Source organism: Oikopleura dioica, chromosome 1 (assembly GCF_907165135.1).
Source record: "Oikopleura dioica chromosome 1, OKI2018_I68_1.0, whole genome shotgun sequence".
Lineage (NCBI taxonomy): Eukaryota > Metazoa > Chordata > Appendicularia > Copelata > Oikopleuridae > Oikopleura > Oikopleura dioica.
The window spans coordinates 13,843,238-13,860,222 of record NC_137291.1 but is presented as its reverse complement, the minus strand read 5'-3'; the positions used below and the strand labels follow the sequence as shown (position 1 = coordinate 13,860,222).

The following is a 16,985-nucleotide window of genomic DNA, read 5'->3' as shown; positions in this document are numbered from 1 at the left end:
CGAGCGTTTTTATTGTGACCTCTTCCTTATAAACATCCTTATTTTTCGTCCATTTAGCAAAATTTTCTTTTGTAAAAATGGCTTCGGAACAAATCTACCGTTTATTTTCCAACCGTTGTCTTTTCAAACCGCAAAAATTGTTTCCACCTTTCCTAGCCCTGTTTCTTTCCCAAATATTTTCATCTCCATTTTTTTCTTTTCGCCGATTATTCAAAAGCTGGAGCGATTAGTAGTAGCATTTATTGTAATCAAAAACGGGAGGAAGAAATTTTTCGTGAACGTCATGTTTATTTCGTAGCATTTTTGAAACAATTTCAATATGCGGGTTTGGCTTCAGAAGATCGTCAGTGGAATTTGACAGAAATTCCGACTGTCGTTATTACGTTCCACTTCAAAATGCCTTTTTCTGTATAATTTTCGGCTAAAATCAATCTTGCGCTCATTTTTTTCTTGAGTTTTCATTGTGACACCCTTATTTTATCATTTTAGCCGAAAAATAAGGGCGTCACTTTGCTATCTTTCGAAAAAATGAGAGTTGAAATCTGTCTAGTGTTGTCTAGTAGGTCGTAACGACCTTAATTTCAGAAAAATGCTCTTTGATGCAGAAATCAGGAAAGAGAACTGTCTAAAAAGGAAGTCTATCTGTCCGTGAATTTGATATTTTCGCTCGGCTTCTTTTGCTATTTTGAAACACGTGATCCGTCGTTGCCATTTTCACGACAAGAAGTAAACGCTTCATCTTGCCTTTCTGCCCGCTCGGTTGGAGATTAGAGCTAAAATGAAATGTGGTCTAGTAATTACGCAAATTCGCGACACTTGATAAAGAAAATGAGCTGTTCAATTAGAGAATAGAACTTTTGAATCTGAACTTTTGCGGGATCGATAAGATGCTCAACGAGAGTCCTTACTTATTCTAGTGTTCTTAGCAAATTATGACGCTTGTTTGCTTTTTAGATCATCGGAGAGGGCGATCAAATAAATTTGGGGTAATTTGAGGTTGTTCCTTAATTTACACTAAGATTTTTTTCACGAACCAATAAGAAATGAGTCCTTTCATGAATCAGCCAATCAAAAGAGAGAAAATTGTATGAAATCATTTAAAACCAATAAAATCGCGGCATTCGACATTTGAACCAATCAAAAAGAGTAGAAAAAACAAAAACCAATTTTTTGGCAAAAGAGCTTCGATGGGTTAATCGCCATTTTTTGAATGAGGGGAAGAAGAAGACAGTTGTTGTTGATTTTGATTTTTTGAAAGTTTATTGAATAAGTTGTATGAAACAGTAAAAATGAACATTGGAAGCAGTAAGAACTTAGGGCGTTTGTGTCAGAGTCTTCACAAATGACCAAGGAACAGCTGGCATCTGCTGTGATTGGCTGAGCCCTTACCAGAACCTACTTCTTGAATTCAGACCTTTCATTGCTTCCTTAGAGAGCTCAGCGAGGCAAGTTCACAGCAGATGGCAGCATTTCTATACATCTATGAATAATTACAGTAACGGGATCAAAGACCACCTAAGGTGCGTCCTTTTGTGTACTCAAAAGCTTATTTTTTGAATTTTGAACAGAAAATTTTCAACAGCGCCACCAGCGATTTTTGATTCTTGGCTTCTTCGGAGGCCAATTTTTTCGGAAAACTACTGTATCAGGAGCCAATCACGTGAAGGGCAGTTGAAATGCTGTTGTTTTTGTAACGATTTTGTTGTTTTTTAGCGGGAAGTATAAAAGAGAGTCAGCCTGTACAAATTCACACGTCGCAGGGTCTAAAAGTGAGGGTTAGTTGAGTCCGCTTTCATTGAAAAAGTGATTGGGCCGGCTTTAGAGTCTAAATTGAATGGAAATTCTAGCGCTCGTTTAATTCTGGCACTTTGGACAGCTTCGTGAGCCAATTTGAAGCTTGAGCGCAGAGTACGAAAAAATTGGATGAGCCTTTCCACCAGATTTCTAGAGACCGTGTTTTTCAGGTGCTTTTAAGGGTATCCACAGCGATATTTCAATTGAAGAAATCACTGTGGATACCCTTAAAAAGGCCTGAAAATTTGGAAGAATAAATTGTTGAAAAATTAAGGGTATCAACAGACTATTTTTTGAAAGAAAAAAATTTGATGTTGATACCCTTAATTTTAAGATTTTCAAAGATTGCTTACCGAAAAATGGCCCCTTGATAATATTTTTAAGAAAAAAGAAGCATAAAATTTTCGCAATGCTTCTTCTTTCTTTCTTCTTAGACCAGGGCCAATTTGTTGGTAATCATGTCGACCGGCTTGTCCTCCGGAATCTTGCAGCAAGAAGAGCCAGATTCGGAAATGGGGGAGCCGGCGCGCGCGTCGGAATAGTCGGATTCGGAGCTGGACACGGCGGAGACATCGGACGAGGAAATTTGACTGGAGCTTTGGGACCAGTAGGCTTGATCGATTCGCGCTGGATTGGCGGTCACCAATCGCTAGAATTTGGGTTAGAAAAAGGGCAAGAAAGAAATGAAAAGAATGGTCGCTCGGTGGCGCCTTTTGTTTAAAAGAAGAGATCTGATTGGCTGTTACCTTTATGACTCTCTTGTAAGGCTTGTTTGTCTCGACTTCTGAAGAATCGGAAGAAGTGTCGGAAATGACCGTCTTTGTAACGATGTACTGTTGGGTAAGATTCGAGCTGGGCTGATGAACAATTTCGCCATATGTTTTCTTTTGGAAGTTAAGTTCTTCTCCAAGCCCAGGTTTGATCAATCCAACGCTAGAACAAATGTTAGAGGGGCTGTTTTGAGGGATGAAAGAAGATTCTAGAGCTCGGGCATTTGGTTCGATAAAATACTTGAAAGTAAGCTGTCCAAGACGCTTGCGAAGGACGCCAACGACGAATTTGGCGGTGCGGGCTGTCAGGAATTCCACGATGGCGGAGTGAGTCTTGGGCACCAACTGCTTGACATCACACCACTTGCGCACATTCTCGGGGATTTCGTCGTTTACGCCGATCACTTGGATCTGCGCTACTTCTCCGTAAGGATGGAAAAACGCTGAAAAAAGATGTTATTCAACGCTTCTTTATTTGCAGTTGTATTTTTGCAAAAATAAAAACACCCGCCACGTTCTTGCAAAAACACGCAAGAATGTCAAAAGTGGTGATTTCGTAAAAAGGCTCAATTTTCGTGACGATGTGGGTGATTGTCACCTTGAGCAGAAAGATGATCAGAAACGTCTTGAAATCCGTAATTAGAGCATTTTTTGCGGAGACGACTAGAGCGGATATTAACAGTTCTGGGGAAGCGACTAATGGCGCCGAAAATGGACCTTTTGACGACAACGGGTTAATTTTTTCTTACCAGCAAGACCGCCAATATTTCGCATGTGAGGAGGAAGATTTGTAAGGAAGAGCTCGCAGTGTGGTTTGATGATTTCTTTAGGCTCTTTCTTTTCACGTTTGTGTTGCTCTTTCTTGGTCCAGTTTCGGAAGTTCGAGTTGGATCTGTCCTCTGCTCGGTCGTCGTGCTGTCGCCACTTGTTACGATAGTTCGAGTTGGAGTTGGATTTCTGAAGCGGATTTTAGGATTTGATATGGATATACTATCTAATTGTGGGATAAGGAAATGTAATTACTGATAAGAGGACTCTTATCAGTAGTTCTAGGATGTCATTAAGGCTTTAAAGGTAGCCCAAGAAAAAATGACTGTATCTCCTTAATTTTCTTAAGGGTATCACTTGATAATTAGATCATAGAAAGCGAAAGGAACAAAAAGTGCCACTGTTGCTCTAAGGGGTTAAATTTTACCTTGTTGAATGGTTTTCTGTTGTTGTTATCCTTCTGATTCGTCTTTTCAACTTTTTTGTTATTATTATTGTTGTTGTTGTTATTTTTTGATGCATTTCTCATGTGCGGTGGGACGTAGGCTCCTTTGATACCGTTTTTAGCAGCGTCTCGGGTCGAGTACGTAGCTCGGTGTCCAGGGAGCTTTTGCTTGTTCCCCCCAGCGCTGGACTGAGGGTTAAACGTAGCAGTCTTTTTTGGAAGGTTCTGTTGGTTCTGTGCATTATTGACAATGATCGGTGACGACATGATTTGAAGAAGTTATCCCTTTGTGAGTCTGAAAAGAATGGAGATTTAGAGTTTTTTATGATTTTTGTAGATTTTCAGGAATTTTGAAGGGCAAAAGGGTTGAAAAAATGATAAAAACAAACAGGAAAAGGAAGAGAGGTTAGGCATTTTACAGAAAGATAAGTTTAGCACGACTTATTTGCGACAAAACATTGCGAGATTTGTTTTTTAATCACTCATGTTATAGAAACACACGAGCATATTGCTTTAAATATGCAGAAAAACACGGATATGGTGATAATTTTTGGTCCTCGAAATGATGTGAAATAGTATAGTCGACACTGACGTAAAATAAGTTTGTTTCCCTACAACTTTCATTACGGCCTCAGGCGATGCGCCCAAGTTTTTGGAGTAATTACGTTGCAGCTTCAATTCCCGCTGGGGGCGCTCACGCGTGAGTAGCGCCACCAAGCGTGGGGGAAATGCCGCTTTTGGATTGGGCGCCCATGCCGAAATGCCAAAAACTCTGGTTGGGCACAACCCTGGGTCGTAATATCTACGTTACAGAAATCCAGAAGTGGATACAGTTGTTTGTTGTTTCATGGTTGTTGTTGTTGTTTGTTTTGTTTTGTTTTGTTTATGTAAACCAATTAGGAAGAAGATGGTTATTGTCTCGATAAAATATTATTAACCTTTCGGTCTTACTTTATACAATTTCAAAGGCACTTTTTATATGTTGAAAAAATATTGAAGAGGGGCACCTTAACGGCTTAAAAATACGATATTAGGTACGGTTGTTGTAAGCAAAGAGAAAAGAGGGGGCATCTATTATGCGCCCCTGGACGGCGGGGGGTTAACCTGTCGGCGCACACCCGGCCAGCGAGTAGAATAAGCGGTTAAAAATGGTCAGTCAATAGGACGGGCATATCATCCCCGCCTACTTTACTGGAAGCCGGGTGGGCTTCGGGTCACTTTGATGCCGTTTTTCAAGGCAAGGGTCAGGAGGTCATAATCTTCATCGTCGTCGGTCGATGAAATGAGCCGATGAAGGCGATCGGAGTCGGAGTCAAGGCCAGAGGCGGAGGAAGAGGCGCCAGTGTCGATACCGGAGGAGGTGTTGGACCAGGTGTTGGAGAAGATCGCGCGCTAGAATAATTGAGTTGAGAAAAGATGATGCAATTTCAGGCTTATAGGATGTTACACCCTTAAAATAAACAAGTGTTTTAAGGATGTAAGGGGGCTTAAAAGAGCTTTGTGTTCAAAATTGACCTCTGCGCGCACTTGGGTTAAAGAGAGCTTACGCCAGAGGGTTAAGACTTCAGAATTGTCAATGTAAAACATTGATATTGTTAATGTTTCGAAAAAGTCGGCGCGCCCGCTTTTTGATTGTAAAAATGTTATGTTTACGGCCCGCTAACATTGCAGGCAGGAAAATGTAAAGCATTTTAGAAAAACTACGCTCGCTCGAGGAGGTGTATTTTGGGCGAAAATAAGCGGATGGTTGATAGGGTCAACATGACGGTCCAAATCGTTTTTTTGATTTGACCCAAAACGCAACGGGCACTATCTAACCCGCAACGAGCTGCCGGTGAGCGCCCTTAGTGATGACATAACCTGATAATGAGTTTAAATCGAGCTGATAAGGACGTGTAGAAAAAGTACGTGGAGGAGGAATCTACAAATCTGAAGATTAGGACCAGAATCCAGCTCGACTTTGAAAAAACACTGGGCGGTAAAGAATACGAAGTAATCAGCCTTGAATACGAGAACTGGCGAAATTCAAGCGTACACGAAAATTTTTCACGCGCGAGAGGATTTTCGCTGCTCCCATTTAGCATAAGTACTGTGATTTCATTACAGAATTACGTCATTTTTCGCTTCTAAGGCTTCTTGAATTCTTGGTTAAATTTAAGGGTATCAGCAAGATAATAATACCCATAAAATGCTTTTTATTAAGAAAAGTAAATATTTTAATCTTTATCTAATTTTCGAAAATATAAATTAAAAAATAGAACTATCTGTACATAACCCGCTTTATGGTGATTTTTAAGGGTATCGACAACGATATGATAAAATATTCAATAAGAGTCATTTCTATCCGGAAAGGTCTATTCTTTACGAATTATTATTGATTGAGAATAAGTTCGAAATATTTGACTCGTAAAAATTCGACGGTAAAGCTTGTCTCCTAAAATTAAGGGTATCCTCACCTTGTGTCGAATATTGCTGTCCTGATCGGACAGCTCTTCCGACGAGCAGGCAAGAATCGGCGCATTGAGGAATCCATCCTGCGTCTTGTTGATCTGGAAGCTCGGTCGATGGAGCGAGTCCTTCAATCGCATGCTCTGGTGAGCCATCTCCTCGGCCAAACCTGGCTTGAGAAGACCAACTCGGAAGTTGAGCGCTTCAATTCGCTTTCGAAGGACTCCAACGACGAACTTGGCGACGCGCGCGGTCAGGAACTCGACAATGGCGCAGAAGCTGCCTTTGTACTCGGCGGTATCGATGAACTTGTGGCACTCTTCGGGGAAGCTCTGGCCGACGGGGATGATCTGGATGTTGGAGATTTCGCCATAGGGGTGGAAAAAGCCTGAAAAGAGTAAATTAGTTGCTGAAATCTCCAGTAGTTGTTCTTGTCAAAGGAGCTTATTGTTCCCGTTATCAGCGGTAGTTTATTAGATTACGAGCGTGCGGAGCGGATTTTTGACGAATCAGTGATTCAGGCAACCGCGAAAGGTTATCGCGAAAAATGAAAACAACGCCACTTAGCGGTGATTTGCGGTTAATTTCAAGAAGTTCAAAATCTTTGAAAATTTAACTTACCAGCTAAGGTGGTAACAGATCGCATTGGCGCAGGAAGATCGGCCAGGAAAAGCTCGCAATGGGGCTTGACCTTTGGCTCCTCGACCTTGGGCGCTTCGACGACGACTGGCTTCGGCTTGGTGACCTTCTTGGTGAAGTTGCGTCGCTTGGGCTCGCAGCCGGGGGCCCGGGCGGGCACGGCTTCGAGGCCAGCTGGTCGTTGGCGCATGTGGGGTGGGACGTACTTTCCGGCGACGAATTGCATCTTGAGTTGGGAGTTTTTGGTTGCTTGAGTCTGGAAAGAAGGGTTAAAAAGGAACAATTGAGAAAGAAAGAGATAAAGAACTTGACATCGACGATTTTTTCAATTCCAAATTTCAAATTTGCGGCTTGGAAGAGACATGCTTTCATGACAACTCTCAGAAAGCTGTCATCCTTGCGGAGGTGCTAAATTCTAGCCTAATCATATTTTAAGGGTTGGGCGCAGATTTATGAGGAGCAAAAAAGCTGATTTAGCGGTTAATTTCTTAGCTGCTTTCAGAAGAAATTTCTTATTTTGAAGGCGTTTTTTGATCTGGCTTTGGCGGGTTTAATTTAACACGGGTTCTTGCTTAGTCGGTACTTTTCTTGAGATCTTCTAGAAGCTGAGTTTTTAACCCGCTTCCGCGCGTTTGGGAAGAACAAATCCGCGCGTGACGTGGATTGAACTGAGCGCGCGCGGGAGGGTTAAGCTTTTTTGATGGATTGAACATGTGTCAATATATTCAATAGATTCAAAAAGAAGGAGGGAAAATATTAACTCGGAAAGGACTGATCCCGGAGCTCGACTGCCGCGATAAAAACATCAATAGATGAGTGGCATTTCGAGTTAAACCCTAGCAAGCACACACACGGGCCTGTTTTTTGCCATTCTAAATAATTTGTGGTGGTTGCTAGAATGTCACAACTCGCCACAATAGATTGAGGATAGCAAACGATTGTGAGATGTTTCCCTTTGGATTAGCCACAAGAATTTATAGGAAAATGTAGAGAAGATAAAGAGGAATGTCTTTGGTTGTTTTGGGCCACGTTTTTCGAAGTTTATGTCGAAAGAGGCATTTTTTGGGCATTTAGAAGGAAATGGGTTAAAATTAAAAAAAAAAATTTGATAAAAAATGGTCCTTTTTTGATCAAATAAGGGCCATTTCAGGCCCGTTGTCCATCATAGGGCCATTTTTGACAGTCTTTGCGCCAAGGGGTTAAGACGAAAAGCATTATTCTTTTTTCAGAGAAAGCAAACTTCGTTAGAACTCATTTATCTTCTTTTCTTCGTTGGAAGAAGAGAAGCAATAAATACCGGAACGGTTAGGTTTATCCGCCCGGACACTTTAGTGAGCCTTTCGCCTTCCGTTACTCCTGCTGCCGAGGGTTAAATTACCCCGGAACGTATCCGTCCCGGATTACTCGGGAGCGGCTCAGAACAAACATGAATGGCACCGTTTTTTATTTCCAAGCGTTTCAGAAGGTAGTAAGCCTCAAATCCACGAGCATTAGCGAAGAAAAATTTCGACAACGGTTTTCTCCAAGAAATCGACGTGTTAATTCTCGGCTTAACCCTCCGCCGCGGTGGAGGGGCTTTTTCTTATCGGGACTCATGCTGCTTTCCTGCGTTTCTAGTGCTCGTGGGTGTGATAAGAGCTCTCGATCTCCCGCTGTGCAATTTTACGAAATTCTGATTTCATAAAAAATAATCTGTTCCAAAAAAATTCTCGCAATTTTACAAAAACGTGATGGTGTTTCAACCACTGTAGCTGCTCAATTTTCTAGAGCAGCAGCTGCACCGCGTGCCCAGAAAATTGACATTCGGATCAGCGCGGGTTAAAACGTACGGGCGAGAATGTCAAGAATTAAGGTGACCAACGGCTCTTTAGATGGTTCAAAATCAAGGAGCGTTTTTAACCCGTTTTAGCCGATTGCCAATTTATTGGTATGAATTCTTGAATTCATTAGTTGACGCCCTTATTTTGAGTCCAAAAAATCTCAAAATTATAACCCGTTTAGGTCTCTTACCAAATTTTTGGATAAAAAATTTTTGGCTCAAAAAAGAGCGCCTTATTTTAGAAATAATTTTATTCACGTTTTTCTCCATGTTTTCCGAAATGTCAAAAACCGCTTGTTCGCTCTTTTTTTCTGTTAGAAGGAACATTTTTCAATGTTCCGAGCAGTGGATAACACCAGCTACCGATAAAAGAAGCGCTGTTGCTTGAGGTTTTTTTCGCTGGTGATAAGGAGGTTAGCGATTATCATTGTTGAGCAATTCAGTCAACGATTTCTAATGAAAATTTTACGGTGGCTGGGTTATTTTGATAGTAAGCGGGGATTTTTTGAGAAGATGATTAAGGTGCTCCAGCTTGATAAACAAATATATTCAGAGGATATAAATGGACGGTATACCCTTAAATTGGGCTTGATCTTTCTTTTAGGAACTAAAAATAAGGGTGTCACTATGCTAAATCTATAGGAAAAGCCAGCAGAAAAACCATGGTTTTCGATCCTTACACCCTTAATTCGACCAGTTTTTAAAAGATCAAAATGTGGGTTGATCCGTAAAAAGAAGCTCCAAAAGGACAGATTGTTTGGTTCGCAATGTAAACATTCTGCCTAAACATTATGACACAAGACGCCTGCTTCTCCTTTCAGGAAAAGGGAGGGTACATCCTTAGGAGCTTGTCTTATCAGCGTTTTTATCTGTGAAATCTGGCGAGATCGGCTTAAGAAGGCTGAGACGTGAGAGGCTTTTAAGCCTGCTCTACCCCATCCGATCTTGAATTTGATCCGCTTCTTTTTTTGCTACCTTGATACCCTTAGTTCAAAATCAAGCTGGATCTCAAGCTCTATCAAGCCCTTAATTGCATTTTGTTTCTAGAGCCCTCCACTCCAGATTGAAAAGAAGCAATTAAGTGGATCGCCACTTGTTGAACAAAGGAGGTTTTGCGATAAACAAGTTTCATTAAAAGAAAATTGATATCAGCTTTCAGCTCCTTATCATGGTCTCCCGCTGCGCCAGGTTTTTCCATGCTCTAACGAGTGAATTTTCAAACCGCGAACGAGTTATCTTTACTGAACAAACGTGTAAGAAGAAAACTGATAAGGAACTCTCTTTTCTACTTTAGAAAAAAGGCAAAATCCTTTCAAGTGTTGAAAATACTTGAGTTACACCCTTAAGTTTTCGCTTTTTTCTAAAAAGCTGGACAGCAGCCTTTTGGATAGCATATTCCTTCAAAGAAAAACATGTAAAACGATCCAAAAGCTCTTGAGAAAGAATCTGGCTAGAACGGTCTTAAGGGTGTAACCTCGAGAAAGAGGAAGATTTTGCGGCACGGTTTGCACGTGTGAAGTGCGCGGGGACGTAAGTTGAACCGCACTTATTTGAGATTTTGAGTACTGTGGAACTCAAGAAATAAATTGAGGCGAATCAGAAGAGCGGCTCTTAAGGGTATCCCCTCCATTTTCAAGTTTCGGATCGTCTCAGATTTCAAAATTGATGATTCATCGTTTTTCTGGTTTTTATCGAGCGCTATCACCTTAATCTGCCGATTCCCTTATCACATCAAAGAATCCCAAGAACGAATATAATTAATCCGCCCTGTCCCCTTATCCTTCCGAGTGTCAGGTTCTTTTTTATGCAACGAGAAAAATACGGGAAAAATAAGCAGCTGAAAGGAAATCGCGCCTGGCAAGTGTTGAGTTCCAGACGGCTTAGATTTCTGTTTTTAGCGCTCCTTGTTCTGCGGATTTGGATTTACACGAAACGATGACCACACCCAGAAATCGGAGAAAGCTGTTCAGCCGCGTGAAAGTAACTGATTATCGCAATCGCGGGATTTAGCGGGTTAGCCCTTAACATGTTAGAACAGCTTCCGAATTTCCGATGAAAATATTGAAGAAACACCCTTAAACTGCCTGAAAGATGACGAAAATGCACAAAAAGGCCATGTTTTCCGACCAGGTTAAAATTGGTTTCAACCCTAACGATGAGAAACGGGAGGTTACCCCCTTAAAATCATTGAAAACGAATAGAAATGCACAAAATGAGCAGATTTGTCCCAATAGGTTAAAAGATGTTTTCAAAGTTTTGAAGCCATTATGGAATGAGCCCCCTTAAGCCGCAGCTGGAATGAATTCAAGTGGTTAAATCCACTTTTCTGCTCCCCACTTGTATTATCACAAGCATGAGGTTAACCAAAGCAACCTGCGACCTTGACCGCAGCCCCGAAAAATATACAGTCATGCTTATCCGAGAAGAGAATAATCAAAAACGCGCAACGTTTGGAAAGAGATTTCCACTAATTTCCGTGATTCGTGGAGAAAAAACCGCTAGAGCAGAAACGATCGAAATTCGTGGTAAACCATGTGGTGAAGTAAACTCTCCGACGGACAAATTTACCCGCGGCTATAATTGGCGATGCGCCAACCGGGAGCCAGAGGCCCGTTTTTCCAAGAGAATTGCATAAGTTTCCAGGGAAGAAATACGCTTTTCTCTGGGAAAAGAAAGAAAATGGCCTTTTTGCGCCGATGGGTTAAATATTCAAAAACAGGTTAACTAAAATTTTAGCTACGAAAATGGAAAATACACTGAAAATTAGGAAAAAAGCTCCAAAAAAGCACGAAAAAGGCCATTTTGTTCAAACAGGTTAAAAAACAAAATCGGCTCAAAATGTGCCAAAATCATTTGGAATTGAAAAAGTCGAGTTGAAACCCTTATTTTTGATGTTTTTCTTACCTCGAAATTCAAAAAACCGTTATCGGTTTTGCTTGATTTTGTACTTTCTCTATCGAAGTTTTTCGGCTTGGAAGAAGGCTTGCTTCAAATTTTCTCGGGACGATATTTTCTTAGGACTTGGATTGGATAATTACCACGTGGATTTGATTAAAAGGAGGATTGGAGGAAATTGAGCTTGGAGATGACAGAATCGACTGACTTGTGGCCTCTGGTACAGGCTGTCGCGACGAACTGTATCGTACGTGGGACGGGTTAAAAAAGGGACTAAAAAGTGAACCCTGAAATCGGGATCTTCGAGATACTTGGTTTGGTTTGGAGGAGCAAAATTCGCGATGCATTTCGCCGTCCGGGGTGGCGCAGCGCCCGGCAGGAGGCGATAAAGAGCCGCTCCACCGCCACCAGCAGCTAGCACTCATCGGGTTTTTGATCAGCGCCGCAGGAGATTTGCGCGAATCGGATCAAGCATCTAATGTTGTGATAAGCAAAGTAGTTGGTTATGCAATTTCGAAAAAAGTAAACCCAGCGCCCAGCTTTATTAACATCTCCAGACTCAAAGCTTTAATTAGATTTAGACCGGAATAAAAACATTAGAAGTAATTCAATAAATTTTGGTAGTGACTCATTTCGAGGACTTACTCAAAATCAGCACAGTAATCATGAATGAGCAAGACATTCAGAGACATCCAAAGACATTTCGGAATATTTTGATAGCAAATGTCGTCATTTAATGACATCTGAGGAGGATATTTGCTCAAAGTAAGGACATTTTGATGCTTTTTTGAATGTCTGAATGTCTCTGAATATGTCAAATATCTTTAAATGACATAAGATGTCCACATTTGATGTTCAAAGTAATTCAGAATGTCCCTTGAGGTTCCTGAATGTCTCAAATATCATTGATGACTACATTTTGTGTTAAAAATATTCCAAAATGTCCCTGAATGTCATGAAGATAAGAGACATTTCGAAACATTTATAGACATTTGAAGATTTCATGACATTTGAACGATGATGTCACAAATTGGAACGAACAAACTATGCGTCTTGCTAAAGAAAAGATTTAAAATAAATGATTATATGAAAAGTGAGGATAAGGGCTCGAATTCATTGACTTTTCGCGGTCTAAAAATCCAAATTGTTTACCCTTGTTTGCTCACTTGCATACAATTGCTGTTTGAAGAAGGGTAAACACCCGGCGCAATCAACATCGATAATTTCGCAGGAAATGTTATAACCAGCCTAAATATTTTGATCCAGCATTCAAAAATTTAATTTCAAAATAATCATCAAAATGATTATCAAAATCTTATTTTTACTTTATCAAAAAATTTAACCCATTGAAGACAATTGACCAAAAAACAGCTGTTAGGCTTTTAGAGTCAAAAAAAAACTCGCTCTTACGACTAAAAACCGTATTTTTACCTAAGCAGAAAAAGATATTTTGATAAAAACGCGATCTTTCCCATTAGAACCGTTTGCAATAAAAAACAATGTTCTTTGATTGAAGTGAATACAAACTCAAATGCAATAAAATTAACCACCATTTAGCAAAATTGTTCAAATCTGGTCGAAAAGGTTAAAACTATTTCTTTCAGAAATCAGTTTTGGGAACCCTTCCTGTCGAATTGAAACCCAAAATATATTCTTTTTGGACTTTTTTCGTCAAAATTTTGGTCAAATTTTCTTGACTAAAAGACTGGACTCGGAAACCTGTGTAGAAAACCTGAGTCAGGGTCCTGAAAGAGCTTTATTTTAGCGGCTTTCGCGAATTCAAGCTCTTTCAGAACCCTGACTCAGGTTTTCTAGACAGGGTGACGAGCCTTGTCTTTTAGTTGAAAAAATTTGACCAAAAAATTCCAAAAAGAATCTCTTCTGGGTTAAAAGTTGACCGGAATGATTCCCGGTTTTTCGAGCCGAGTTCCGACCCAGTCCGTTAAAGGCTGACCTCATCCTTGGAATCTGAAATTCGAGCTATTTTTACTCAACATAAGAAAACCCAATATCTGTTTCGTGTTTCGTGGCTCCTCGCTTTTGCTGTCAATTTATCATAATAACAATGATCAGCAAAAAAGCGCAAGAGACACCCTTCAGCTGCGCAAGTAAGAAAAAGTGTCTAATAGATTGTTCAACAAACAGCGTTCGTCAAAACACACTTTCAAGTGGTGGTCCTTACAGAGCTTCGAAACAACAAAGCAGAATTACGGATTATTTCATCGAATATTTTCAACATTCAAATTTTCAAAACCGCGGAAAAGCAACTGTTATGACTGCAGCTTCCGTTTTCTTTGCTCTTTGTAAAAAGCGCCCCAATCCGCTCGGTAAAAATATAACGCTCATTCGAAAAAGCGAAATTGCTACTTGAAAGCTTCAATTTTCATGAACAACATTTTAAACATGGAACTAGCGGATGTTCATTTTTTAGAAGCCAGTGCTTTTTTAGAGCTTTTCTAGCTTTTTAAGGGGGTAGATATTAAGAATGGGATTTTCCGTCAGTGTTTTCTCAAATTTTTAACATAGTGACCCCCCTTATTTTTTCTGCTCAAAATATATATTTTATGCAATTAATTTTGAGCAGAAAAATAAGGGGAGGTGTCTGGAACCGACAAAAAATTTTGTATGGAAATTTTCAACCAATCAGAAGCCTGGATTCGGCAAACTGGCCAATTAGCAGCCGAGTAGCCGCCTACGCAAAATTTGTCGAAATTTTTGTCGGTTCCAGCCCAAAAATAAGGGGGTCACTATGTTAAAAATCTAAGAAAACACTGACAGGAAACCCATTCTTGATATCTACCCCTTAACTGTTCTATTACATTTTCGATGATTTGGCAAATTTCGCTTGTCATAAATCCGGGCTCATCGTTTATATTCAGCTGCCAGTTTATGATTTCACGAGTCTGGGACGAGCATCAACTTCGCCGAAATGCGACTGTTTCTGTCGATTTTCGTGAACTCACAATTGGCGCTCGATCCAATTTTGCTCATGTTGACCCAAAGCGATAAGAAAAAAACGACATGGTTTTAATTTTAATGTTCTCCACGCATCTGCGAGATTTTTCCATTTATCAGACGTGTCTCCCGATCCATCTAAACAAGAGAGAATTTACCTTACCGCCAAGCATAAATGTTTTTATCAGCGCAAAAGGGGATTGAACCGCTTTCCCCCCATTCGAGTAAATCTCGTAATCTTGTCTTTTTCAATATTACGAGGGAAAAATTCAACAGCGAGGATGCTACAAAGAGGTTCATTCTAGGGCACTTGTATTGGAACTGTCATTGTTTCGGGGGTTCTTAGAAGCAATTTTGATTGAATTAAGGGTGTCAACATCAATTATTTTTAGACTTTATTTTTGTTTAAGAGGATAACTTAAGAGGATAAATCTTTAATAAAGAGGATATTTAAGGATCCCCCTGTCGACCTAGGCGATTTTTCAAAAATTTTTTTCAGCCTGTAAACTTAAGGGTATCACCAAGTTAAGTATTTCTTGCCCTAAAGCTTTTTCTAAGCTTCATTTTGATACCAAAATATGAAAGAATTCTAAGGGTATACGGAGAGAAAACTACGTTTGAAAATTCCAGCAATATCGACGGGGGTGTCCTTAAGAAAAATGAATAAAGATTGAAAAAAATAAAAAATATTAAATTATTGCTGAAATTAAATATCAATAACTATTTCGCAATTATTTTCGACTCAAAAATATTGAGACGAAAAAACCGGTAGTTATTAATAATAATAACTTATTATTTACCATGGGCTTATTACAGAACTCAAAGTAGCTCAATTATGAAAACAAATATTTATCCTCTTATTGGAATAAATGAATTCTAAACCAATAAATTAATTATTGACAATAATAAATTCAAAATTGATGATAAAAACAAAGATTTTGGCAACGGTAATCTTCCGGAGAAATGACAAATTCGCTCACAATGCAGAATTGATAAAGAAAAATTGGACTTGGAGGTTGAAATTCTGTCGTTATTTTATCTTCAACTACGTCCGGAGATTAGGCGCAGCGTATCCATTACGGTCCTTGAACAAAAATTTTCCGCGAAGATATCACTACTTACTAGAACTGTCTCTCCTCCAATTCTGGTTGGAGCAATTAAAAACGGGCAAAAATCAAGTTTATTTCGACGAACAATGAAAATCAATGCCGGATGAGCGGGGAGCAAGGAAAATTAGACCGCAATGAAAAAGAAAAACAAACGAAATTTCGAGCCACGAAATTTCCTGCTTTTCAAAATGATTTTTAAAAGCAGAAATGATTGTGTGGCAAATTCTGAGTGGCAGCATTTTGAGCTAAAATGTCACCACCAAGTTAACACTCTCTCTTTTGGCAAAACTGAACTTGTCATTTGCTATTTTCACTCTCCACGGATCTTAGTTTTCAGTAACACCGTTTCTCCTTGATTGTAAATTGGCCACTCTACCGATTGATGTTTTCGTAATCTTTCGAAAGGCGATTTTTTCAAAACTCTGATTTTTTGTGCGAAGAAGAAAAAGTGCTTCTGTCAGGGTTTTATGGTGCGTCGAAAGCGGTTCTTAACTGACCTCAGAAAATGTGCGGCGGATTCTGTAGCTCCCACGTTACTTGCTCTAGCGGAACTTGAGAAAGCAGGGATACACTGCGTAGAATTAGAGGATGCTTGAGTCAGGATTAATTGAACCAGCAGTTTTTCGCCGAAAAGAAATATTGAAATCGGAACTTTTTTAATCCGATCTTTGGCTCGAAACCTGCGTAGAAACCTGAGTCAGGGTCCTGAGAGCATATGAAGGCTTTTGGACCCTGAGTCAGGTTTCTACACAGTTTTTCCGGGAGGTGTCTAGAGTCGACAAGAAAATTTTGACAAATTTTGCGTGGAAATTTTCGACCAATTAGAAGCCTGGATTCGGCAAACCGTTCAATCAGCAGCCGAGTAGCCGCCCACCCAAAATTTGTCGAAATTTTTGTCGGTTCCAGACACCACCCCGTTTTTCGTCTCGAAAATTTCGAGTGAAATATTAGATTCAATTGTAAATAAAATTGAGAGAAATTCTGAGTCTCAATAATTTAATATCATAACATGTTTCTTCCTAATTTTTGAGTGCAACTAAAAGCCCATATTCTGATCAATCTATGGTCTGTGGTCTAAAAATAAACTTTATTGTTGCTGCAAACACGCAATTGAATAACCCCATCCAAGAACTGCAGAGCGGAAAGAGCCGGTTTTTTCCACGTCTCCGGATCAGCGTTTTGACTCGCCGGATGCAGCGTGAGTGGCCAAGTTCGTCGAAAAAATTCAGTAACGTTACTGAAATCTTATTCGCGCTTGGAAATCCGGCTGATCCGGGGGTGAGCTCGAGTGTTCAAGGTATTCACTAAACTGTTGTAAATGCTACTTGAGCTAGCCGCCGTGA

At 40.0% G+C, this 16,985-nt stretch overlaps 2 protein-coding genes across 2 annotated transcripts; both read right to left on the bottom strand.

The window, feature by feature from the left end:
- Window positions 1–1,241: 1,241 nt before the first annotated feature.
- Window positions 1,242–4,093, bottom strand: LOC145695832 (uncharacterized). The gene is made up of 6 exons (XM_081772863.1): window positions 3,760–4,093; window positions 3,314–3,521; window positions 2,806–3,007; window positions 2,541–2,727; window positions 2,148–2,443; window positions 1,242–1,763 (listed from the first exon to the last, which is right to left on the bottom strand). The coding sequence occupies exons 1-5, from the start codon at window positions 4,042–4,044 to the stop codon at window positions 2,225–2,227; spliced, it is 1,101 nt and encodes a 366-aa protein (XP_081628989.1). The 5' UTR covers window positions 4,045–4,093; the 3' UTR covers window positions 1,242–1,763; window positions 2,148–2,224.
- Window positions 4,094–4,098: 5 nt separating this feature from the next.
- LOC145695833 (uncharacterized) lies at window positions 4,099–11,893 on the bottom strand. Its single transcript, XM_081772864.1, has 4 exons — window positions 11,588–11,893; window positions 6,847–7,120; window positions 6,234–6,613; window positions 4,099–5,169 (listed from the first exon to the last, which is right to left on the bottom strand). Exons 2-4 carry the CDS (start codon window positions 7,088–7,090, stop codon window positions 4,966–4,968), a joined length of 828 nt encoding a protein of 275 aa, XP_081628990.1. The 5' UTR covers window positions 7,091–7,120; window positions 11,588–11,893; the 3' UTR covers window positions 4,099–4,965.
- Window positions 11,894–16,985: the final 5,092 nt, after the last annotated feature.